We start from the raw sequence: 22,136 nt of genomic DNA on the forward strand, positions 1-22,136 counted from the left end.
CTTGAGTGTGGACTAGTCAAGACTTCAGAGACTCCTGTAGGACATTCTCTCTATTGTAATTGGCAGGGTCTTTTGGAATTGGTGTGTTTAGCGGAGGTGGAGGATACGTAATTGTGTAGAGGAAGTGTGCTCTGGTGGAGAAATGTGCAGTCTTGTACAGGTGAAGGGTAGTGGATAATGTATGTGGCCCTGTGAAAGGATGTGTTGACATGTGTACAGACTGTAAACCAATGGAGAAGTGGGAGTGCTGGTAAAGAGGTGATATTTAAGAGAAGAGGTGTTATTGTGTTGAGGGATAATGGTTCTGTGATGGAGCGAGGTACATTGGAAGCCTGTGGGGCAGTGGGGTTGGTAATCTCTAGCTGAGAAAGTGTGGTCTAGAGAAGGGATGTGGTTGGCTCTAGTGGTAGAGGTTCAGTCTTGTGGAGGTGGCATACACTGATGAGTGTGGTCAAGTGAAAAGATATGTCGTCTTGTCGAGATGGCATGCACTGAAGAGGAGATGGCATAAACTGATGAGTGTGGTCGAGATTAAGGATATGTGGTCTTGTCGAGATGGCATACACTGATGAGTGCGGTCGAGGTTAAGGATATGTGGTCTTGGCGAGATGGCATGCACTGATGAGTGTGGTTGAGTGTAAGGATATGTGGTCTTGTGGAGATGGCATACACTGATGAGTGTGGTCGAGGTTAAGGATATGTGGTCTTGTCGAGATGGCATACACTGATGAGTGCAGTCGAGGTTAAGGATATGTGGTCTTGTCGATATGGCATGCACTGATGAGTGTGGTTGAGTGTAAGGATATGTGGTCTTGTGGAGATGGCATACACTAATGAGTGCGGTCGAGGTTAAGGATATGTGGTCTTGTTGAGATGGCATGCACTGATGAGTGTGGTTGAGTGTAAGGATATGTGGTCTTGAGGAGATGGTATACGCTGATGAGTGTGGTTGGGTGTAAGGATATGTGGTCTTGTGGAGATGGCATACGCTGATGAGTGTGGTTGGGTGTAAGGATATGTGGTCTTGTCGAGATAGCATGCACTGATGAGTGTGGTTGAGTGCAAGGATATGTGATCTTTTGGAAATGACATGCACTGATGAGTTTGGTCGAGTGTAAGGATAAGCGGTCTTGTGGAGATGGCATGCATTGATGAGTATGGTCGAGTGTAAAGATATGTGGTCTTGTGGAAATGGCGTAGCTGAAGAGTGTGGTCGAGGGTAAGGATATGTGGTCTTGTAGAGATGGCATACACTGATGAGTGTGGTCGAGTATAAGGAAATGTGGTCTTGTGGAGATGCCATACAATGATGAGTGTGGTTGAGTGAAAAGATATATTGTCTTGTCGAGATGGCCTGCACTGATGAGTGTGGTTGAGTGTAGGGATATGTAGTCTGGTGGAGGTGGCATACGCTGATGAGTGTGGTTGAGTGTAAGGATATGTAGTCTGGTGGAGGTGGCATACGCTGATGAGTGTGGTTGAGTGTAAGGATATGCAGTCTGTTGGAGGTGGCATACACTGATGAGTGTGGTTGAGTGTAAGGATATGTAGTCTGGTGGAGGTGGCAAACGCTGATGAGTGTGGTTGAGTGTAAGGATATGCAGTCTGTTGGAGGTGGCATACGCTGATGAGTGTGGTTGAGTGTAAGGATATGTATTCTGGTGGAGGTGGCATACGCTGATGAGTGTGGTCAAGTGTAAGGATATGTGGTCTTGTGGAGATGCCATACACTGATGAGTGTGGTTGAGTGAAAAGCGATATTGTCTTGTCGAGATGGCCTGCACTGATGAGTTTGGTTGAGTGTAAGGATATGTAGTCTGGTGGAAGTGGCATACGCTGATGAGTGTGGTTGAGTGTAAGGATATGTAGTCTGGTGGAGGTGGCATACGCTGATGAGTGTGGTTGAGTGTAAGGATATGTAGTCTGGTGAAGGTGGCATATGCTGATGAGTGTGGTTGAGTGTAAGGATATGTAGTCTGGTGGAGGTGGCATATGCTGATGAGTGTGGTTGAGTGTAAGGATATGTAGTCTGGTGGAGGTGGCATATGCTGATGAGTGTGGTCGAGTGTAAGGATATGTAGTCTGGTGGAGGTGGCATATGCTGATGAGTGTGGTCGAGTGTAAGGATATGTGGTCTTGTGGAAATGGCATACATTGATGAGTGGGATCGAGTGTAAGGATATGTGGTCTTGTGGAGGTGGCATACGCTGATGAGTGTGGTCGAGTGTCAGGACATGTGGTCTTGTACAGATGGCATACGTTGATGAGTGTGGTTGAGTGTAAGGAAATGTAGTCTTGTGGAAATGGCATACGCTGATGAGTGTGGTTGAGGGTAAGGATACGTCGTCTTGTGGAGATGGCATACATTGATGAGTGGGATCGAGTGTCAGGACATGTGGTCTTGTGGAGATGGCATACACTGATGAGTGTGGTTGAGTGCAAAGATGTGTGGTCTTGTACAGATGTCATACGTTGATGAGTGTGGTCGAGTGTAAGGAAATGTAGTCTTGTGGAAATGGCATACGCTGATGAGTGTGGTTGAGGGTAAGGATACGTCGTCTTGTAGAAATGGCATAGGCTGGGGAGTGTGGATGAGTGTAAGGGTATGTGGTCATGTAGAGATGACATAGGCTGAGGAGTGTGATCCAGTGTATGGATGTGTGGTCTTGTGGCGATGGCCTAGGGTAAGTGTGGTCGATTGAAATGGGGTCTGATCTTGTGGAGGTGTTTTGGTTGAATAGGCAAGGCACTGTGAAGTTGAAGATCTGTTGCAATGTTAAAGATGTGTGTTTGAATAACACTGCTTACTAAAGGGAAATGTCATAAAACACAATTAAAAGGGATTTTTTGGACGAGATGTGGTCTAGTGAAAGGGGGGTTGGTCTTTCATACGAGGTGCAGTCTAATGAATGGAAGTAGGGTATTTTCAAGGAGATGTAGCCCATTGAAAGGAGGTGTGGGATTTTCCAGGAGGTAGGGTCCATGGAAAGGGGTGTGGTGTTTTTGAGGAGGTGTAGCCCATTGAAATGAGGTGGGGTCTTTTCAAGGAGTTGGAGTCCAGTAAAAGGATTGTGGGCTCTTTTTGAGGCTGTTGACTGATGTCATAAGTGAGGTTTAGCGATGGGAAGCGTGCACTGCTGAAATACACATGTCTATTTATTATTCCATCCCAGACACTTTCCAAATAAGATTTCAAACTTTCTGCAGCAAAACCTACCTCTGAATTCAAAAGACAATGAAAGAGGAAGATGAAGAAACCCTAGAAAACAAGAGAAAGACATGTGGTGTCATTAGCGGAACGCAGCAGTGACGCAGCAGTGACGCAGCAGTGACGTAGCAGTGACGCAGCAGTGACGCAGCAGTGATGTAGCAGTGACGCAGCAGTGATGCAGCAGTGACGCAGCAGTGACGTAGCAGTGACGTAGCAGTGACGCAGCAGTGACATAGCAGTGACGCAGCAGTGACGCAGCAGTGACGCAGCAGTGACGTAGCAGTGACGCAGCAGTGACGCAGCAGTGATGTAGCAGTGACGCAGCAGTGACGCAGCAGTGACGCAGCAGTGACGTAGCAGTGACGTAGCAGTGACGCAGCAGTGACATAGCAGTGACGCAGCAGTGACGCAGCAGTGACGCAGCAGTGACGCAGCAGTGACGCAGCCGTCATACATCCCAGGAAAGCTAGACTTCTATAAGCGTGATTGCAGGAGGTGGGGACTGCGGTGACATGGTAGGAGCGTGCCTGGGCAGCATATCTCGCTTTAACTATTAATGTGACCTCAAAAGAACAACAAGCAAACACAAACATTCCCCAAACCCGACGATATATATATATTAATCGTATGTCGTCGGGTTTGGGGAATGTTTGTGTTTGCTTGTTGTTCTTTTGAGGTCACATTAATATATTTATAGTCATATGGGTTGAGCAACTTAACCATAACTGGGAGGCCACTACCGCAGGCCCTGTTTTATTTATATATATAAAATGTAAGGTTTAAAACCACCCGGGTCACTCAAAGAACATTCCAGGCACATTCCAGGCACAACAGAAACATATAAATCAACAGCAAGTTATTTTTTTAAAACATTAAATGGAAGATTAATATTAAGAACTATTAAGAATTGAAAAAATGAAATGACCATGCTGTAAGAAAAGCACACGAGCGCATCTAAGCATTTAACGGGTGCTACAGAACCACAGTACCACGCACTTTAAAATGACCAATAAAGAAAAATGCATTAAAATGAACAGTTTAAAAGTGGTTCAGTTGGTTGATGGGAATGAGATGGGAGACCACTGTGTTTAGACCTTTCACCCATGTCACGCCTGCGCTGTGCGGTCTACACTACCAGTGGTGTTCCATGTGACACACAAGCAAGCCAGGAGGACCTCAGAACTCTACAAGGAAATTAACCGCTTTCTCTGCAGATCCATGGGAAATTTCCAAAGGCTGCCATATTCCGGAGAGGACCTCGGGGTTCCACCCAATGCTAGCAGTCCAAGTGTTCTTAAGTCCAGAGGGCAGTGCTTGCTTTCTTTTTTATGTTCTTATTTTATCATATCTTTGTGTAAATTGCCTCTTGTGTAGGTGACCAGATATCCAAAATAAAAAACAGTACCGACGATAGACATGGAAGTAGGACTACAGTTTTAGCTTACATAAACACAAAAGATGGACTGAAACACAAAGAGGCCTCCACTAAAAATGCAGTCCTACTTCTATGTTGGTGGCCTGTTCCAACACAAAGTATGGGGTGTGTGGCACAGCACTCTCATTGGAGGAGAGAGGCCAGGGAGGAAGGGGGAATAAATGGGGCCTAAAAAGTAAGCCGAGAGAGTGGCATCGGTTCGATTTCGGATTTGTATGTCAGTTCCCAGCAAAAACCGGGTTGGTAGCTATGCATCCCTCAAATCCCGGGATGGGGATTTCAAACAAAAAAAAACTCTCGGGATGCCGGGACCATGATGAAAATACCAGGACAGTCCCGGCAAAACCAGGACGTCTGGTCACCCTACTGTGGGGCTCACTTGCGTTGTGCTCCGTCTTTGTTGTTTGTTTTACACCGCACCTCCCTTGATTACTTATGAGTGTAGGAGTGTTGTCTTTACTGTCCAGCACAGTGGGTTTTGGCATTCTGTGTCGTTTCATCCCCCGTGTTTTCCTTTTATTTCCACGTTCCTCTCTGGAATCTTTGCTTTGCGGGTGGCGTTCACAGTAAAAGCCACATTCTGTATTATGCGGTCTCTGAGTGCTGCAGATTGCTTTTGAGTGTAGTTTTATTTTCACTTACAGACATTTTCTCTTGAAGAAGGCCTTTTGGCTGAAACACAGCGAACTCATAATGCTGCCTGTTTTTGGATAATGTCCACTTTAATCATTCCTTCATGAATTTCATTCCTATTTTGTGACTTTTGTGAATCAATGCGTTGAGCAATGTCGTCTGTAGCGACAAGAGGTGCATTGATGTACACCCGAGGCCGAAGAAGGTCTTGGATTTCCTTTAACTGCGTGAATTAAATATGTGTATGTACTTTTGTTATTTTTTTTTTCATTTATTCAATTGGTATGGATAACATTTTCCCAGGCCTTCTGCCTTGGGGAGCGCCCTGTTTGGCGGTGATCTTCCCAGCATGCTCTGGTGACCTGAGGACACTCCTGTCAGCTGAACTTGCTCAACCCCTCTGGAGGAGGGGGTTTGCTCCCCCATATCTAGAACGTGGGATTAATGAGCCTGTGCACTCTCAGCAGACCACCGAGGTACTTTGACACGCGCCTCTGAGCTGACCACCAGAAGATGAATAGCACAGCAGTTTGGCCTGCGCTAACTTTTACCATCGCCGCTAGCTTGTTCTGAGAAATATGGTACTCTGGGGCCCTCTAGTGGACGCTCGGAAGTGTTCGTGCTCTTTAACAATCGCATTACTTTTTTTACTTTCAAGCAGGAATCTTTTCAGAAAACACTTTCTTCTCCAAAATGCCTATCTTTTAATCATCCTGATAGTTTTCGCATTTTTATCAAATTATTTTATGTTAGTCTTTTCTGGTTTGCTTTTTGAGTGAGTTTTCTTTCGTTGCACTACTGAGCGTTGACAACAGAGTAAGCCTTGAGCTCATCCCGCTCTACCCGAAGGTGAGCAAAGGATACTTTTAAGAAGTTCGTGTCATGCCTTTATGATGTCCACAAGAACAGACAGTTGTGAAGGATTGTCCATAGGTTAAATCAAACACGTTGGCACCCCCAACCTGCCAGTAAGCTTTCTGAGAGGCCCACTGTCTAATCCCATACCATACCATACCATTGACACAACTATCAGCATTTCTCAGCAAAGCCAGTGCCTTAGCCCCTGGCTGTGCTGTGCACGTCACTGCCACCGTGTCAGAGGGCGTGCAGGGCGTGCGTTACGCTTACCGGGCCCTGCACTAACGGCCCAGGGCAGCAGGCGGCACGGGCGCTGCACTCACCTGCAAAGAGTTGAAGATGGCGAACAGGTACTGGAAAATGAGCGCGCGCTCGTTGACCGCCAGCACCCCAAAGATCCAGGAACTCCCCAGAATCGGAAGCAGCACCGCCACGGCCTTCGCAGTCAACCTGCAGAGGAGAGCAATGGCCAGAAGGTGTAAACACGAATGCAGGCAGTGTTTGCTGTGTAACAACAGAGAACATACGACTTCATCATGCGTTTCCAGACACAATAAAGGTGTGTTCCTCCTCCGACCTCCTCACACAGTGGACACATCAAGCCTCCAGAAGATGTTCGGTGCACCCCTCCCTCCCCCCAGCCAAGAACATGAACTCCTTTATGGTGGAGGGGGAGAGGAGGGCGAGTCCCCTGGCCTCTTCTCAAGCAGCGGCTAATAGTTGTCACATTGGCATTCAATGAAACACCGGACTGGAGACGTGGCCTTGGCACACAGCAGCACAAAGCGTCCAACCCAAAAACAAATATCGCTTTCATGTTTTCACACTGTGTGCCAGGTTCCTCGCACTTCTCAACATTGCAACACGTTCCTTTTCTAATGTGTGCTTAGGCTTGGGGGCTGGGGGCCTGTAACAGAGCTGCAGAGCGCCAGAATACGGAAGTGTCTTTAGTAATCCCTTTGCGGGGTGGGGGCAATTAGAAAGGGTGGGAATTGCAAGAGGGCATGAATTCGGGACAGCACTGACAAATGACATAAGCGCACTTATACAGATTGTGATGGTCGGGGGGGCCGCTGTGTCAGGAGGGCCCCTCCGGTGTATGTGGCCTGCGCGCAGCAACGCCGCGCAGGAACAGACACGGAAGCGTCTGCTCGTTCCGGCGCTCCGGCTCCAACTGCCGGGCGCCGCCTTTATTCTTAACTGCGCATGCGCCGGCTTGCAAGCCGCGCATGCGCCTTCGGTGTACTACGTACACAACATCCCTCCTTTTCCCCCTCAAACGACAAAACATTAAACATGGGGCCAACGTGGCACAAACATTATATACTTAACAGACTTTTGTTGCTCAGGTCGCTGAGTCCATGATAAAGTCTTGGAACCTTTGTGGAGGGCGGCGCCCCTCTCTGCGGGGGTACCTGGGCGGTCCCATTTCGACATTCTCTGGTTCCGCAGGGTCTCCGGGCGTGTCAACGTCCTCCGGTGTCGCATCTGCCGCTTGCCTTTGGCCAGGGTCCGGTTCCTCTCCAGAGGTTGCTGGTCCTATGCGTTTGAAGAAGGACGCGTTTCTGGTCACGGTCCCACGCGCGTTCGCCGCTGTGACCATGGATCCCTTGACGTGGGTGACACCCATCGGGTGTGTCTCATATGTCATTGAGAGTTTCCCCTCTGGCTTCCTGTTTCGGACCAGGACGGTGTCTCCTACCGCTATCTCTTTTTCCGGCAGCCTCCGCCTCATTGTCTCCTTTTCGTTCCTCGCTGCCCTGTCCGCTGCCACTTGTGTGTCATCAATCACCCCCGGACGTCGCTCACCTGCTTCCGGTATCAGCCCTCTTGGTATGCGCTTGAATAGGGCTTCGGCGGGCGCGATTCCGGTGGACTGATGTGGGGTGGACCTGTACTCACGGAGGAATTCGATCAGATTATGGCGCAGGTCTTCCCCTCCATTGACGGAGATGCGAAAAATTTTATTAAGTGTCCGCATGAACCGTTCAACCTCTCCATTGGCTCTTGGCCACAGTGGGGTCACTTTACGGTGTTTGATGCCACGTTCAGCGCAGTATCTGGCAAAACGCTGCCCTTGGAAAGGAGCGCCGTTGTCAGAGCAGATCTCGAGCGGGAAGCCGTGGGTGGCGAAAATTTTGTCCATGGCCAGGATGGTGTGATCGCTGGCGGTGGATTCTACGAGCTCCACCTCGGGGTACCTTGACCACTGGTCTGTCACCACTATGAAGTGTAGGCCTCTGCCGGTCGAACCGAAGTCTGCGTGGACGGTACCCCACGGCACGTCGCTCCGTGGCATGGCTTGGATGGGTGGGCTCTTTTCTGCCGGACTCGCAGCTTGGCAAGGTATGCATGCCTTTACGAACTCGGTCACTCGGTGTTCTAGGTCGGGGAACCAGACTTTCAGCCTCAGGCGCGCCTTCATCTTGGCCATGCCTTGATGGCCCGTGTGGGCTAGCTGGAGGACTCTTGTGACCAGGGATCTGGGGATCACGATCTGGTCTCCCCGCAGTAGTAGGCCGTCCGTGGACACCGAGAGCTCGTGTCGAGCCTTCCACAACAGTTGCAGGTCTCTCTGCGTCTCTGGGTGTCTTCTGGCGTTGTTCAGGAGGACGTCACGCCATTCCCCTGTCGCAACCGCCCTTTTCACTCGCAGGAATGCCTCGTCAGAATTTGAGTCATCCGCAATGTTCTCCCTCGACAGGGCCACAGGCAGGGCTGATTCGACGACGAGATGCACAGCGTCCCCCGCGTCGGACAACTCGACTGGATTCTGGGCGTCCCTCGTGCCGGGGTGGCGGGACAGGTAGTCTGCGGGGTTGTGGTAGTGGTGGGAGCGAAATTCCCTTCTTTCTTCTTGTTTGCCACAGCCTTGCACCAGCAAGACTGTGGGGGTTCCAAATCCCCTTCTTTCTTCTTGTTTGCCACAGCCTTGCACCAGCAAGACTGTGGGGGTTCCAAAAATTGCTTGTCTTTTTTTTTTCCTTCTAGCGCCGTCGGCGAGTGGCGCACGAGCACCCTGTTGGGCCGCAACCACGGTCGCCGCGCGTGACGGGGAGCGGATCGAAGAAGAGAAAAAAAAAATGGCCGCCGGTGCGTCGTCAGCGTGAGACGCAGCGGACTTAACTATAGCCTTGTAGCCGGGCACGGGAGTGGGCCGTGGCTCGTCCTCGTCGCCAGTGTGATGGTCGGGGGGGCCGCTGTGTCAGGAGGGCCCCTCCGGTGTATGTGGCCTGCGCGCAGCAACGCCGCGCAGGAACAGACACGGAAGCGTCTGCTCGTTCCGGCGCTCCGGCTCCAACTGCCGGGCGCCGCCTTTATTCTTAACTGCGCATGCGCCGGCTTGCAAGCCGCGCATGCGCCTTCGGTGTACTACGTACACAACACAGATGATTACATTAATGCAGTGTGAGAGGAGGGGCCAAGCTTTGGCGCCGTGTGCCCACTGCGGTGGCGATGGGGGCGGTATAAATGCTTTTTTTAACATAACCGGTGACTCTATGAGGCGAGCGGGAGCCGTTGCTGTTCTCAAGGGAGAGGAGAGGAAGTTTAAGGGCCGTTTGGAAGCAAGGATAGTCCTGGTATTTGTATATGTCGGGGAAGGGAATTTCAGGGAAGGGGGGGCAAGCAGGCACGAGAGGCAGCATTGGGGAGGGGGGAGGGGGGGTTTAGGGAGCAGAGAGACTGAATAATGCACTACAGCACCCGGGAGCATATAGTCAGCCAGGTCGAGGGGTGGCGGGGGTGCTGGGGAAGTGTTAGGCCATGCAGCCACCAAAGATGAGCAGAATAAATGCATGTGGGCATGTTTATACCACGTCTTTGCCACACCCTTCGAAGGCCAGGACGTGCCCGCTATTCCCTCCAACCAACGGGCAACTTCTGAAGTTGGGGGTGATACGTCACATGGAATCTATAGATTGTGAAACAAAACGCCAACTGACTGAGGCCTTCCAACACCGCATGCTTTCTTATGAGACTACATTTGGAACAGTGCATGCATTCGGAAAGTAGGTGCCTAGGTGGAGTCAGGTTGGGGGAAAGACTGTGCAAAAGACCTTTGAGCGGAGATGACGACACAACTAGTTCGTGTGGCTTCCGACTCTGGGACTTTATAGAATAATTCATTGGCTTGAGGTCATAATTTTAATATTTTTAATTTGTATTTATGTCTATTTATAGTAGTGGGTACAGCCCTCTGGCATGTAGATGCGGGTTACAAAAACGACAGGACAGCAGGTGCATAAACGTCCACGGTTAGTGAAACAGGTGCGCCTTGAGCCTTTTCCTAAGTCACAGCAGTGAAGGTATTTTAAAGAGAGTTGCTGTATTTAAAACCTGGCAATTGAACTCACAGAGACGAGCATACAAACGGGCACCTCCTACAATTATCACTGCAGACCCAATACAACCAAGGGACAGTACGGATCCTGAAACTAACCATAAAACAACCACGCTGTACTAACCACTTACTACCCCTGCTCCTCGATCCTCTCCAGCAGACCCCCACATACCACACGACCTAACGGGCCAGACCTACCACACACAAAACACAGAACCCGCTGCAGTGAAAACCATCTAGGCTTCACAGCCCTTTGAAAACCCTACTCTTCCAAGCTTTGCTCCCGCACCCTTCCTCGCTCCAAGACGCCACTGGCAAACCTGCATGCTACAAGTGTTCATAACATAACACAACGCACACATCCGCCAAAAGAGCAAACTGCCACAAACAAAAAGCTCAGACACCGGATGTTGGCCCTCCAGACACAATGATCCCAGTTTGCACAATCCAAGCAGACCCAGAAAGCCGACACCCATAGACGCCAGTTTCTCCTGGTTCTGCAAGCACCAACAGAAGAGCACAACCTCTATCGTATCCCTCTTCCCTCACTAACGTACCCCCCCCCACTTTCTTACAGAGTCGAGTGAGCGCCTGGAGAACATGCAAAGGGCAGCCGTGTGCGGTATAAATAAACACAACGTAACATAACATTGCAGGATTGATATAAGTTTCATTTGTCATGCAAACAGATGAGAGATTTGTAATAAGAATGTTACACAAGAAAAAGAAAACAGATTGGCGTTGCAGCGAGAGAGGTAGGAGGAGGAATGGGGGCAATTGAGAGAGTTTAACATTTTAATGACTGGGCAAAGGAGAAGAGAGGGAGACCAGGAACTAAGCTGTAGCAGGAGTCCCTTGGCTGAGTACAGGGGTTGAGGGGTGAGTGTTAGCTGTAGCAGGAGTCCAGGTGGCTGAGTACAGGGGCTGAGGGGAGAGTGTTAGCTGTAGCAGTAGTCCAGGTGGCTGAGTACAGTGGCTGAGGGGAGAGTGTTAGCTGTAGCATTAGTCCATGTTAGTGAGTACAGGGGCTGAGGGGAGAGTTTTAGCTGAGTGGTAGGTAACACATGGGCTTATCTTTTTGGTGTTAATGAGGTTATCCCTTGCACCACCAGTTGCAGCAGAGGGTAGGCATTACTGCAGTACAAGATCCCTGTGAAAGAGGACAGCAAGGCCATGGGCGCTGGCGGATGGAGACAGTGGTTGACAGGAAGATAAATGGAGGGGTGGTAAAGAGGAGTGGAGAAAGGAGAGCGGGAGGTATGTTACCCCAGTCTTAGAGGACCTCAGCACCTGGGGTGGGCAGCCCAGCTGAGAGACGGAAATGTGAGACACGAGGTCACAGATCACAGAAGGAAGGAGACGATCGTGTAGATCTGACCAGTGATCGGATTGGGATTCCAAAGAAGGGGGAGTGTTTAACAAGATAGCTCAGGAGCAACGTGCTCACCTTGGAAGCAAGACGACATGGGGCAACACAGGTTTGATCCCCGGGTCCGCGCTCAGAAACCTCTGGGTATTATGCGCGTTATAAATAACCTAACAAATGATATCAAGAGAAGGGGTGGAGAGGGTGACCAGCAGTGCACCATGAATTGAGATCTCAGTGAGTCCCACGAGAAGATGGGAATTGAGATCTCAGTGAGTCCCAAGGGAAGATGGGAATTGAGATCTCAGTGACTCCCACTGGAAGATGGGAATTGAGATCTCAGTGATTCCCATCTCAGTGACTCCCACTGGAAGATGGGAATTGAGATCTCAGTGACTCCCACTGGAAGATGGGAATTGACATCTCAGTGACTCCCACTGGAAGATGGGAATTGAGATCACAGTGACTCCCACTGGAAGATGGGAATTGAGATCTCAGTGACTCCCACTGGAAGATGGGTGGAATCAGAGATATTTGGGTTCAAAGAGATCGGCAATGATCGATTGCGGAGCTAGGAGGTTATCCAGGCAAGTGCAGTGCCCTGGAAGAGGAAGCGAGAAACAAAGTGGAAGACGTGTTTTAGGGGTCAACCATGTTGAAAGCCGCAGACTGGTGGAGAAGGATGAGGATAGTTGAGATTTTGGAGTGGTGAGAAAGTTAGAGACACGGCTCAGTACCGTTTTCATTGAGTGGTGATTGTGGGAGTCGGATTGTAGAGGGTCACAATGATTGTTGACCTTAAAATGGTTGTCCAGTTGAGGGCTACACATTCAAGAACTGAAATGTTGAGAGGTGTGGGGGAGGAAGAGGTACTGGTCAATAATGGGCGGGGCTGCAGGATCAGCATAGGCCTTCATGGGGTTGTGAATTCCTGGGGTTATTTTGGGGACAGCTGGGATGATGCCTGTTTCAAGAGAGGGGCTGAAGATGGAGGTGTGGTGGTAGGTCCGGGTAAGATATGCCAGTGCTAACGGGTCAACTCGGGGCAAGTTGGGTTGACTCACAAGAGCACGGGCACCAGTTGTGTTGGGTAACATGGGAAAGAATGAGGCTTGGGAGAAAGACATTGGACTCATTACGAGGTTGGAGGATTCCTTTTCGGTTTTACCAGCAAGGATACCTCCATACCGGCATGAAAATCTGGCACCCGTGAATGGGCAAATACTGGGGTATTACAGCCCCGCCAGACCCGGTAATTGCCCTTTTGCGGGTGCCCGAATTGGGTGATCCCTATTCCCATTTCAGCCCCATAGGGCTCAATGGGAATGGAATTGCCTGAGGCACGGGCACCGTTGGTAACGGTGCCGGTGCTACAGGCTTGCTGTGCTCGCGGGTGCCTTTCATTCCATCCGGGCGGAACTGGCTGAATGAAAGGCACCCGTGAGCACAACTCGGAGTTTGCCGGTCTGGTAACAACGGTACCAGCAAGCATACCGGTACCGTTGCTACCGGAACGGCAACCTCGTAATGAGGCCTGTTGGCGTGGGGGGAGGGGTGGAAGAGAAAGAAGGGCAGCTAGAGAGTCATGGACATCAGAGAGTGACGTCATTTTGCATGTATGTAGGGGAGTCGTGTAGCGTGAAGCGAGCTAGAAAGCATCACAGCACTCACCACACTATAAAGGAAGTGGAACAAAGAGCCGGGGGGAGGGCCTTCTTGTTGGTCGATGGACCTCCTTTGTCTGTGACTGGGCAGAGAAGGCAGACGATATGGAAGGGGGCATTATACCAGCATTGGCATCGTGTCCCTAATGGTAAAGAGGATTTGCAGAGTGGCACCTTTGGGAGGGGGTACAGCTGGAGACCTCGTTGGGCAGAGTTTTCACCGGGGTAGTAGTCATGGCAGAAAACGCAACGGTGCCCGAGTAAGAGGCCAAGAGAGCAGAGGCGCAGATTTTGCGCCAGCACCATAACTGCCCCCGAGCCAGTCACAGTGGCATGGAGACGCCAGTCTTTGCATTTTTAAATAGTCGACATATTCGTGCAAGCTTTGCTAGGGGGGAACTGCAGGGGCATTATAGAGAGAGTGTCAGGAGGGCATTTGCGGTGCCATGCGACGGGAGCTGGATTGTGATCCAAGCAGAGGGTGGGTGGATGGCCTTGCACCCTGCTCTGCGTGTGGACTCTCCTGATCCAAGCAGAGGGAGGGCGGGTGGCCTTGCACCCTGCTCTGCGTGTGGACTCTCCTGATCCAAGCAGAGGGAGGGCGGGTGGCCTTGCACCCTGCTCTGCGTGTCCCTGCTCTGCGTGTGGACTCTCCTGATCCAAGTTAGAGGGTGGGCGGGTGGCCTTGCACCCTGCTCTGCGTGTGGACTCTCCTGATCCAAGCAGAGGGAGGGCGGGTGGCCTTGCACCCTGCTCTGCGTGTCCCTGCTCTGCGTGTGGACTCTCCTGATCCAAGTTAGAGGGTGGGCGGGTGGCCTTGCACCCTGCTCTGCGTGTGGACTCTCCTGATCCAAGCAGAGGGAGGGCGGGTGGCCTTGCACCCTGCTCTGCGTGTGGACTCTCCTGATCCAAGCAGAGGGAGGGCGGGTGGCCTTGCACCCTGCTCTGCGTGTCCCTGCTCTGCGTGTGGACTCTCCTGATCCAAGTTAGAGGGTGGGCGGGTGGCCTTGCACCCTGCTCTGCGTGTGGACTCTCCTGATCCAAGCAGAGGGAGGGCGGGTGGCCTTGCACCCTGCTCTGCGTGTCCCTGCTCTGCGTGTGGACTCTCCTGATCCAAGTTAGAGGGTGGGCGGGTGGCCTTGCACCCTGCTCTGCGTGTGGACTCTCCTGATCCAAGCAGAGGGAGGGCGGGTGGCCTTGCACCCTGCTCTGCGTGTCCCTGCTCTGCGTGTTGTCTCTCCTGATCCAAGTTAGAGGGTGGGCGAGTGGCCTTGCACCCTGCTCTGCGTGTGGACTCTCCTGATCCAAGCAGAGGGAGGGCGGGTGGCCTTGCACCCTGCTCTGCCTGTCCATGCTCTGCGTGTGGACTTTCCTGATCCAAGCAGAGGGTGCGCGGGTGGCCTTGCACCCTGCTCTGCGTGTGGACTCTCCTGATCCAAGCAGAGGGAGGGCGGGTGGCTTTGCACCCTGCTCTGCGTGTCCCTGCTCTGCGTGTTGTCTCTCCTGATCCAAGTTAGAGGGTGGGCGAGTGGCCTTGCACCCTGCTCTGCGTGTGGACTCTCCTGATCCAAGCAGAGGGAGGGCGGGTGGCCTTGCACCCTGCTCTGCCTGTCCATGCTCTGCGTGTGGACACTCCTGATCCAAGCAGAGGGAGGGCGGGTGGCCTTGCACCCTGCTCTGCGTGTCCATGCTCTGCGTGTGGACTCTCCTGATCCAAGCAGAGGGTGCGCGGGTGGACTCTCCTGATCCAAGCAGAGGGAGGGCGGGTGTCCTTGCACCCTGCTCTGCGTGTGGACTCTCCTGATCCAAGCAGAGGGTGGGCGGGTGGCCTTGCACCCTGCTCTGCGTGTGGACTCTCCTGATCCAAGCAGAGGGAGGGCGGGTGGCCTTGCACCCTGCTCTGCGTGTCCATGCTCTGCGTGTGGACTTTCCTGATCCAAGCAGAGGGTGCGCGGGTGGCCTTGCACCCTGCTCTGCGTGTGGACTCTCCTGATCCAAGCAGAGGGTGGGCTGGTGGCCTTGCACCCTGCTCTGCGTGTGGACACTCCTGATCCAAGCAGAGGGAGGGCGGGTGGCCTTGCACCCTGCTCTGCGTGTCCATGTTCTGCGTGTGGACTCTCCTGATCCAAGCAGAGGGTGCGCGGGTGGACTCTCCTGATCCAAGCAGAGGGAGGGCGGGTGGCCTTGCACCCTGCTCTGCGTGTGGACTCTCCTGATCGAAGCAGAGGGTGGGCGGGTGGCCTTGCACCCTGCTCTGCGTGTGGACTCTCCTGATCCAAGCAGAGGGAGGGCGGGTGGCCTTGCACCCTGCTCTGCGTGTGGACTCTCCTGATCCAAGCAGAGGGTGGGCGGGTGGCCTTGCACCCTGCTCTGCGTGTGGACTCTCCTGATCCAAGCAGAGGGTGGGCGGGTGGCCTTGCACCCTGCTCTGCGTGTGGACTCTCCTGATCCAAGCAGAGGGAGGGCGGGTGGCCTTGCACCCTGCTCTGCGTGTGGACTCTCCTGATCCAAGCAGAGGGTGGGCGGGTGGCCTTGCACCCTGCTCTGCGTGTGGACTCTCCTGATCCAAGCAGAGGGAGGGCGGGTGGCCTTGCACCCTGCTCTGCGTGTCCCTGCTCTGCGTGTGGACTCTCCTGATCCAAGCAGAGGGTGGGCGGGTGGCCTTGCACCCTGTTCTGCGTGTGGACTCTCCTGATCCAAGCAGAGGGAGGGCGGGTGGCCTTGCACCCTGCTCTGCGTGTGGACTCTGCTGAGTAGCTTCGCCACGGGCGTCTCTCTCCAGAATATTCATATTAAGGCCTTAATTTCCATGCAGTGTTTGCCCAGCTGTGATACACTTTCCAAAGGGATTGCTGCTCAACTATGTTTTCAACGGATGAAAAGCTGAGTCAGTCCTGCAATGATAGGTAAAGGGGGGGTTGGTCTAGCTTTTAATGTACGGATTGAACACAGCTCAGCACGCAGTATTTGACGGACGTGTTATCAGCAGATTATACACATGTGGACACACACACACACACGCGGCATGGATGGAAAGAGCACACAGGCGTTGTGTGGGAGGTCAGCTAGCGGACATATCCCTTGCGGCGGCGGGGTGGGTTGGCGGGGGTGGAGGGAGGGTTCCCCGACACCCGAATCGATGCACGCGCTGCCACTCCCACACACACCGAGCCGCATTTCCTGTCACTCAGCTGGAGACACACTCGTTCACCGTAATGTGCATGGCCCAACCAGCACGGGCACAACTGCCGGAATGTGGGACACGCACACAGTAAATCTAACATGTATGTGTTTTTGTTTTTGGCACATGGTTGTATGTCACACAATGTGCGACTTCTTTGAGAGCACGAGTTTCTCGAGAAATATGTAAACCCTTCTTTTATTTCCATGCGTTTTTAAAACGGGAATACTTTTATGATTCATAGAAAACAGAAACGCTCGCATAACATCTTATATCAAGATTCTAATATAATAAACGGGCAACATGTCTGATTCCAATAGTTAAAATCTTAGCTAATAGATTAAATACTCTTAATGCATCCCAATACTGCTACAATCAGTGGGGTTTACTGCCTGATGGAATTCTGCAGGAAATGCTACGGGCACCGTTCAGCACCTGGACAGCTCCCCCACAGCTGAATTCTGCAGTAAATCCTCTGGGCACCGTTCAGCACCTGGACAGCTCCCCCACAGCTGGAATTCTGCAGGAAATGCTACGGGCACCGTTCAGCACCTGGACAGCTCCCCCACAGCTGAATTCTGCAGTAAATCCTCTGGGCACCGTTCAGCACCTGGACAGCTCCCCCACAGCTGGAATTCTGCAGGAAATCCTCTGGGCACCGTTCAGCACCTGGACAGCTCCCCCACAGCTGGAATTCTGCAGGAAATGCTACGGGCACCGTTCAGCACCTGGACAGCTCCCCCACAGCTGAATTCTGCAGTAAATCCTCTGGGCACCGTTCAGCACCTGGACAGCTCCCCCACAGCTGGAATTCTGCAGGAAATCCTACGGGCACCGTTCAGCACTTGGACAGCTCCCCCACAGTTGAATTCTGCAGTAAATCCTCTGGGCACCGTTCAGCACCTGGACAGCTCCCCCATAGCTGGAATTCTGCAGGAAATCCTACGGGCACCGTTCAGCACCTGGACAGCTCCCCCACAGCTGGAATTCTGCAGGAAATCCTACGGGCACCGTTCAGCACCTGGACAGCTCCCCCACAGCTGAATTCTGCAGTAAATCCTCTGGGCACCGTTCAGCACCTGGACAGCTCCCCCACAGCTGGAATTCTGCAGGAAATGCTACGGGCACCGTTCAGCACCTGGACAGCTCCCCCACAGCTGAATTCTGCAGTAAATCCTCTGGGCACCGTTCAGCACCTGGACAGCTCCCCCACAGCTGGAATTCTGCAGGAAATGCTACGGGCACCGTTCAGCACCTGGACAGCTCCCCCACAGCTGAATTCTGCAGTAAATCCTCTGGGCACAGTTCAGCACCTGGACAGCTCCCCCACAGCTGAATTCTGCAGTAAATCCTCTGGGCACAGTTCAGCACCTGGACAGCTCCCCCACAGCTGGAATTCTGCAGGAAATCCTAGGGGCACCGTTCAGCACTTGGACACTCCCCCACAGTTGAATTCTGCAGTAAATCCTCTGGGCACCGTTCAGCACCTGGACAGCTCCCCCATAGCTGGAATTCTGCAGGAAATCCTACGGGCACCGTTCAGCACCTGGACAGCTCCCCCACAGCTGGAATTCTGCAGGAAATCCTACGGGCACCGTTCAGCACCTGGACAGCTCCCCCACAGCTGGAATTCTGCAGTAAATCCTACGGGCACCGTACAGCACCTGGACAGCTCCCCAGCAGCTGAATTCTGCAGTAAATCCTACAGGCACCGTTCAGCACCTGGACAGCTCCCCCACAGCTGGAATTCTTCAGTAAATCATACGGGCGCCGTTCCGCACCTGGACAGCTCCCCAGCAGCTGAATTCTGCAGTAAATCCTACAGGCACCGTTCAGCACCTGGACAGCTCCCCCACAGCTGGAATTCTGCAGTAAATCCTACGGGCACCTTTCAGCACCTGGACAACTCTCCCACAGCTGGAATTCTGCAGTAAATCCTACGGGCACCGTTCAGCACCTGGACAGCTCCCCCACAGCTGGAATTCTGCAGTAAATCCTACGGGCACCGTTCAGCACCCAGACAGCCTCCCCCCCACAGCTGGAATACTGCAGTAAATCCTACAGGCACCATTCAGCGTCCACCACGAGCAGCTATTCTGCACACATACATTTATTTAAAAAACACCAATTATTTTGAGCATCTCAAACAGCGAATCTGGTCCTTTGCGCCAGCGATATAATGAAATCCTCCCAAAAAATTAAAAGAAGAGCAGGGTTTACATGTTTCTCGAGAAGCGTGTGGCTTCAACGATGCCGCATATGTTCAGCCGCCCTTTCCCAGCAGATTTCAATCATTTTAAAGTGTGGTTCGGTTTAATTAATGTTCGCTTTGCAGAGAAGCACACATATGCCATTTATTAAAAGACCAGGCCCTGGGCTGCTCATTAATGACCGAATCGAGCCCAGTGTGTCTTTGCTCTTCTCTGCCTGTGTTTGTTTGTCACATTGGACTGGCCTCTAGAAGCACCAGAAGTACCAGAAAAGTTCCCCGCAGTCCGATACCATGAAAGACCGGCAGGGCTGGGCCAGAATCAGGCCTATGGTGAAATGCCTGCAGAAAGGCTGGCAGGGCTGAGACAGAGCCCATCACGTGCCAGGATCATCACAGAAAGTCCAGGGCATATGGCATGTTTATCCCTAGGAGTATAACTGACTATACCTCAACCCCACCCATTGGATTCTAGGACACCTTGGTTGTCCGAAATACCCATGCTATGTCTGCAGGCCTCTCCTACTCTGAATCTGTTGTTCTGGGACACATAATTAAACATCCTCACACTTACACAATAGCTGTGGTTTATCTGGAGACTGGCCAGCTGGGTTCTAATCTTGGCTTCGGCCGATTACTAAACATCGTGTGATCTTGGTCAAGTTTCTTTACCTCCCGGTGCAGAAACTATAAACACGTACAAGCAACTGTCCCGCGTGCCGCCCAGTAGTACCCCGAAAAACGTGTTGCCCACCACCCTCCATGAAATCCTAACCTGTGACACTTTGGGCGCAGTTCTCTTCCAGGAACAGTGTATACCTAACCTATCACTGGTTGTTTGAAGACTACCGGTTCCAAAGACTCTTTCCAGAGAGGTACTGGATGCCACGGGGCTTGTTTGGGGAGCACTCCTGGGCCTGAACAGATAAGCACATGTCCTACCCCTAGAACCCCCATCCGAACGCAGCAGCTTTGCAACATTGTCAGATTTAGTGTGTTGTAGTGTATGTATTTGTTTTTTTATATAGCGCTCTTTCCCCATTTGTAGTGCCTCAATGTGCTTTCATTGCTGTAATGAATGGTATAATGAATGGCGCGTGACACTCTATGGGGTGCACGCGAAACACACAATTTCAAGACAAATAACTCCATGCCGTGGGCTGTTCAGCATTGTCCCACATGTATCCGCCCTCCTCCTGTCAAACAAGTCCTGCTTTCTGTAACCTGGTCCAATCCAGCCCCCCCCCTTTCCCCCCACACACACATCGCAGTGTCCTACGTACAGCGCCTTGTAGAAGTCCTCAGTAAAGCGCTGCTACGATCTTTGGAGCTAGATATTAGCTTTCCCAAATACTTCAAACACATTATGAAAATGAAGGTTTATGAACTACGCTGGAAAGCCCAGTGGGTTGAGTACTCGGTGCAGCTGGCAGCTTGGATGCCAGACAGCACTAACTCCTCCTTTCATCCTTCTGAGCGGCATTAATGGTCGCTCCGGTGGTGCGTGTCGTGTACATGATATAAATGGGCGATGCCGCGTTATGCCGCCGTGCCTGGCAGCGCTTTTGAAACGGAGCACTGCAGGGGCCATCATTTCACGCTGGGGACATAAATAAACCCCTCCCCCACCCGCTGCCAATGCCAGGCTGAGCACTTAATGAGAATAATTGAGATTTTGTTTTCAGCGACCTCTGCCTCCCACTGGAACGACTCCTGCCCAAAACACGCACACACAGAAAGTCTTTCTTTGCAGAAACCTGCCTCACTCTGAGCCAAGGGGGAGGCTGGCAGAGTGTGTGCCCAAGCGGCTGGCATACCAGCATCTTTGCCAGGGCACCTGGCACTGCAAGGCACTGTACAGCGCCAAGCGTTCCTTAAATGCACGGACGCCCGCCAACTGAAATAGCTCCCAGTTTCTGTGTCAGCAGAAGGGCTGCGGTGCGCAGGCTGCAACCTGCACGAAGAAAGCTCTTTTCACTAAAAACATTGATGTTACAAGAAGTCGGGGTTCTCTCGTATGGCAATATAATGATCTAGTTGTACCTGGCATATCATATGCCAATCTATCTATCAATATATCTCTCTGCCTCGTTTTGTGGGCTAGAGTTGCATTGTAAAGTGCATATGTGTTAGAGGCACCCCAGCCGTTGCTGTCAAAGGTGTGACTAGAGAAACAACACAGACACATTACATGAGGGTTTGCTGCATTTCATGGTTAAAGGAAAATGAGAGCAGCAGTGACAGAGGCGTCCCCAGAGGTGGGGACCGGCTTTGCATGTTCAGACATGTATTGTCATCGCATGTGTCCTGCGGGAGTGTCAACATCACACAGAGGGTGCATGGTCCAGTCCACATGAGGAGAGATGCCGGGGGTCAAGAGAAGGCTCTGCAGAGGGTGCTGGGGCTCCCTCCTGGTCCAGTGTAGGAGACCAGAAGACCAGGCTGCCTGGTCTGCAACGGCACCTGTCATTGGACTAGTTGATGAGTCCTCGCTTACACTTAATGCCAATGGTATGCCATTATGTGGCCCACCACCGGCGCCTGGCCTAGTTATGTCCTGTTACATAAGGCGGGTCCACCCAGATGGACACCCCAGCTTGCAGATGTTTCCTGTCACGTGATCTCCACCCGAGAAGTCCCCTTGTCACTGAAGGCTCAGCTGGCCCAGAAGCTTCGCTGAGTGGATGCGCGCGAGGAGCATTTCTCTAAAATACTCCTTAGTTTTAATGAAAACTTGATGCAAACCTTGGCTGTGACGCTAAAGTGGTCTTCAGAGAGGGTACAGTGTTTCTGCTTCCCTGGCTTCCGAGCGACAACAGGACGCTGCTGCTGGCCAGGCAGGGCGATGAGAGCAGGGCTTTAAGTGGGCCGGGGTCAGCCGGGGCTGAGCCCCAGCAGGCTCAGAAATCTCGTTCGGAGGCGGGTCCCTGCTGGGGCTCACTAATCTCCCCTGGCAGCCCCCGCCGTTAGAGGACGAGGCTTTTGTTCTAAAGACTGAAGCTCTAGCTTATGTGCGAGAGCTTCAGACTTAAGAAAACATTTTCTTTTATCCATAATGGTGGCGCTGCCACTCGCGAGACATCCCTTCCAGCGGCCTCACTTTCTTATGCTTAATGGTGGCGCTGCCCCTCCCCAGCTGGCGAGGGGCAGCGCCACAATTAAGGCTGAATGGGGAGAGGGTGCTGATCGCTACAAAGGCTATATTGCAGGGGTGCCAGTAGCCCATTGAGCGGGAGG

General features: G+C 52.2%; 1 protein-coding gene across 2 annotated transcripts in view; it reads right to left on the bottom strand.

Annotated features, from left to right (window-relative positions):
- ADGRD1 (adhesion G protein-coupled receptor D1) overlaps window positions 1-22,136 on the bottom strand; it is a 1,635,406-nt gene that overhangs the window by 7,609 nt on the left and 1,605,661 nt on the right. For both annotated transcript variants that reach the window (XM_069620079.1, XM_069620080.1), the window contains 2 exons: window positions 6,461-6,587; window positions 3,218-3,259 (listed from right to left, as the gene is read on the bottom strand). In XM_069620079.1, coding sequence (XP_069476180.1) covers window positions 3,218-3,259; window positions 6,461-6,587 — 169 coding nt within the window. The remainder of the gene's footprint in view (window positions 1-3,217; window positions 3,260-6,460; window positions 6,588-22,136) is intronic.

Source organism: Ambystoma mexicanum, chromosome 10, assembly GCF_040938575.1.
Source record: "Ambystoma mexicanum isolate Mex_15411 chromosome 10, UKY_AmexF1_1, whole genome shotgun sequence".
In the NCBI taxonomy this organism is placed as follows: domain Eukaryota; kingdom Metazoa; phylum Chordata; class Amphibia; order Caudata; family Ambystomatidae; genus Ambystoma; species Ambystoma mexicanum.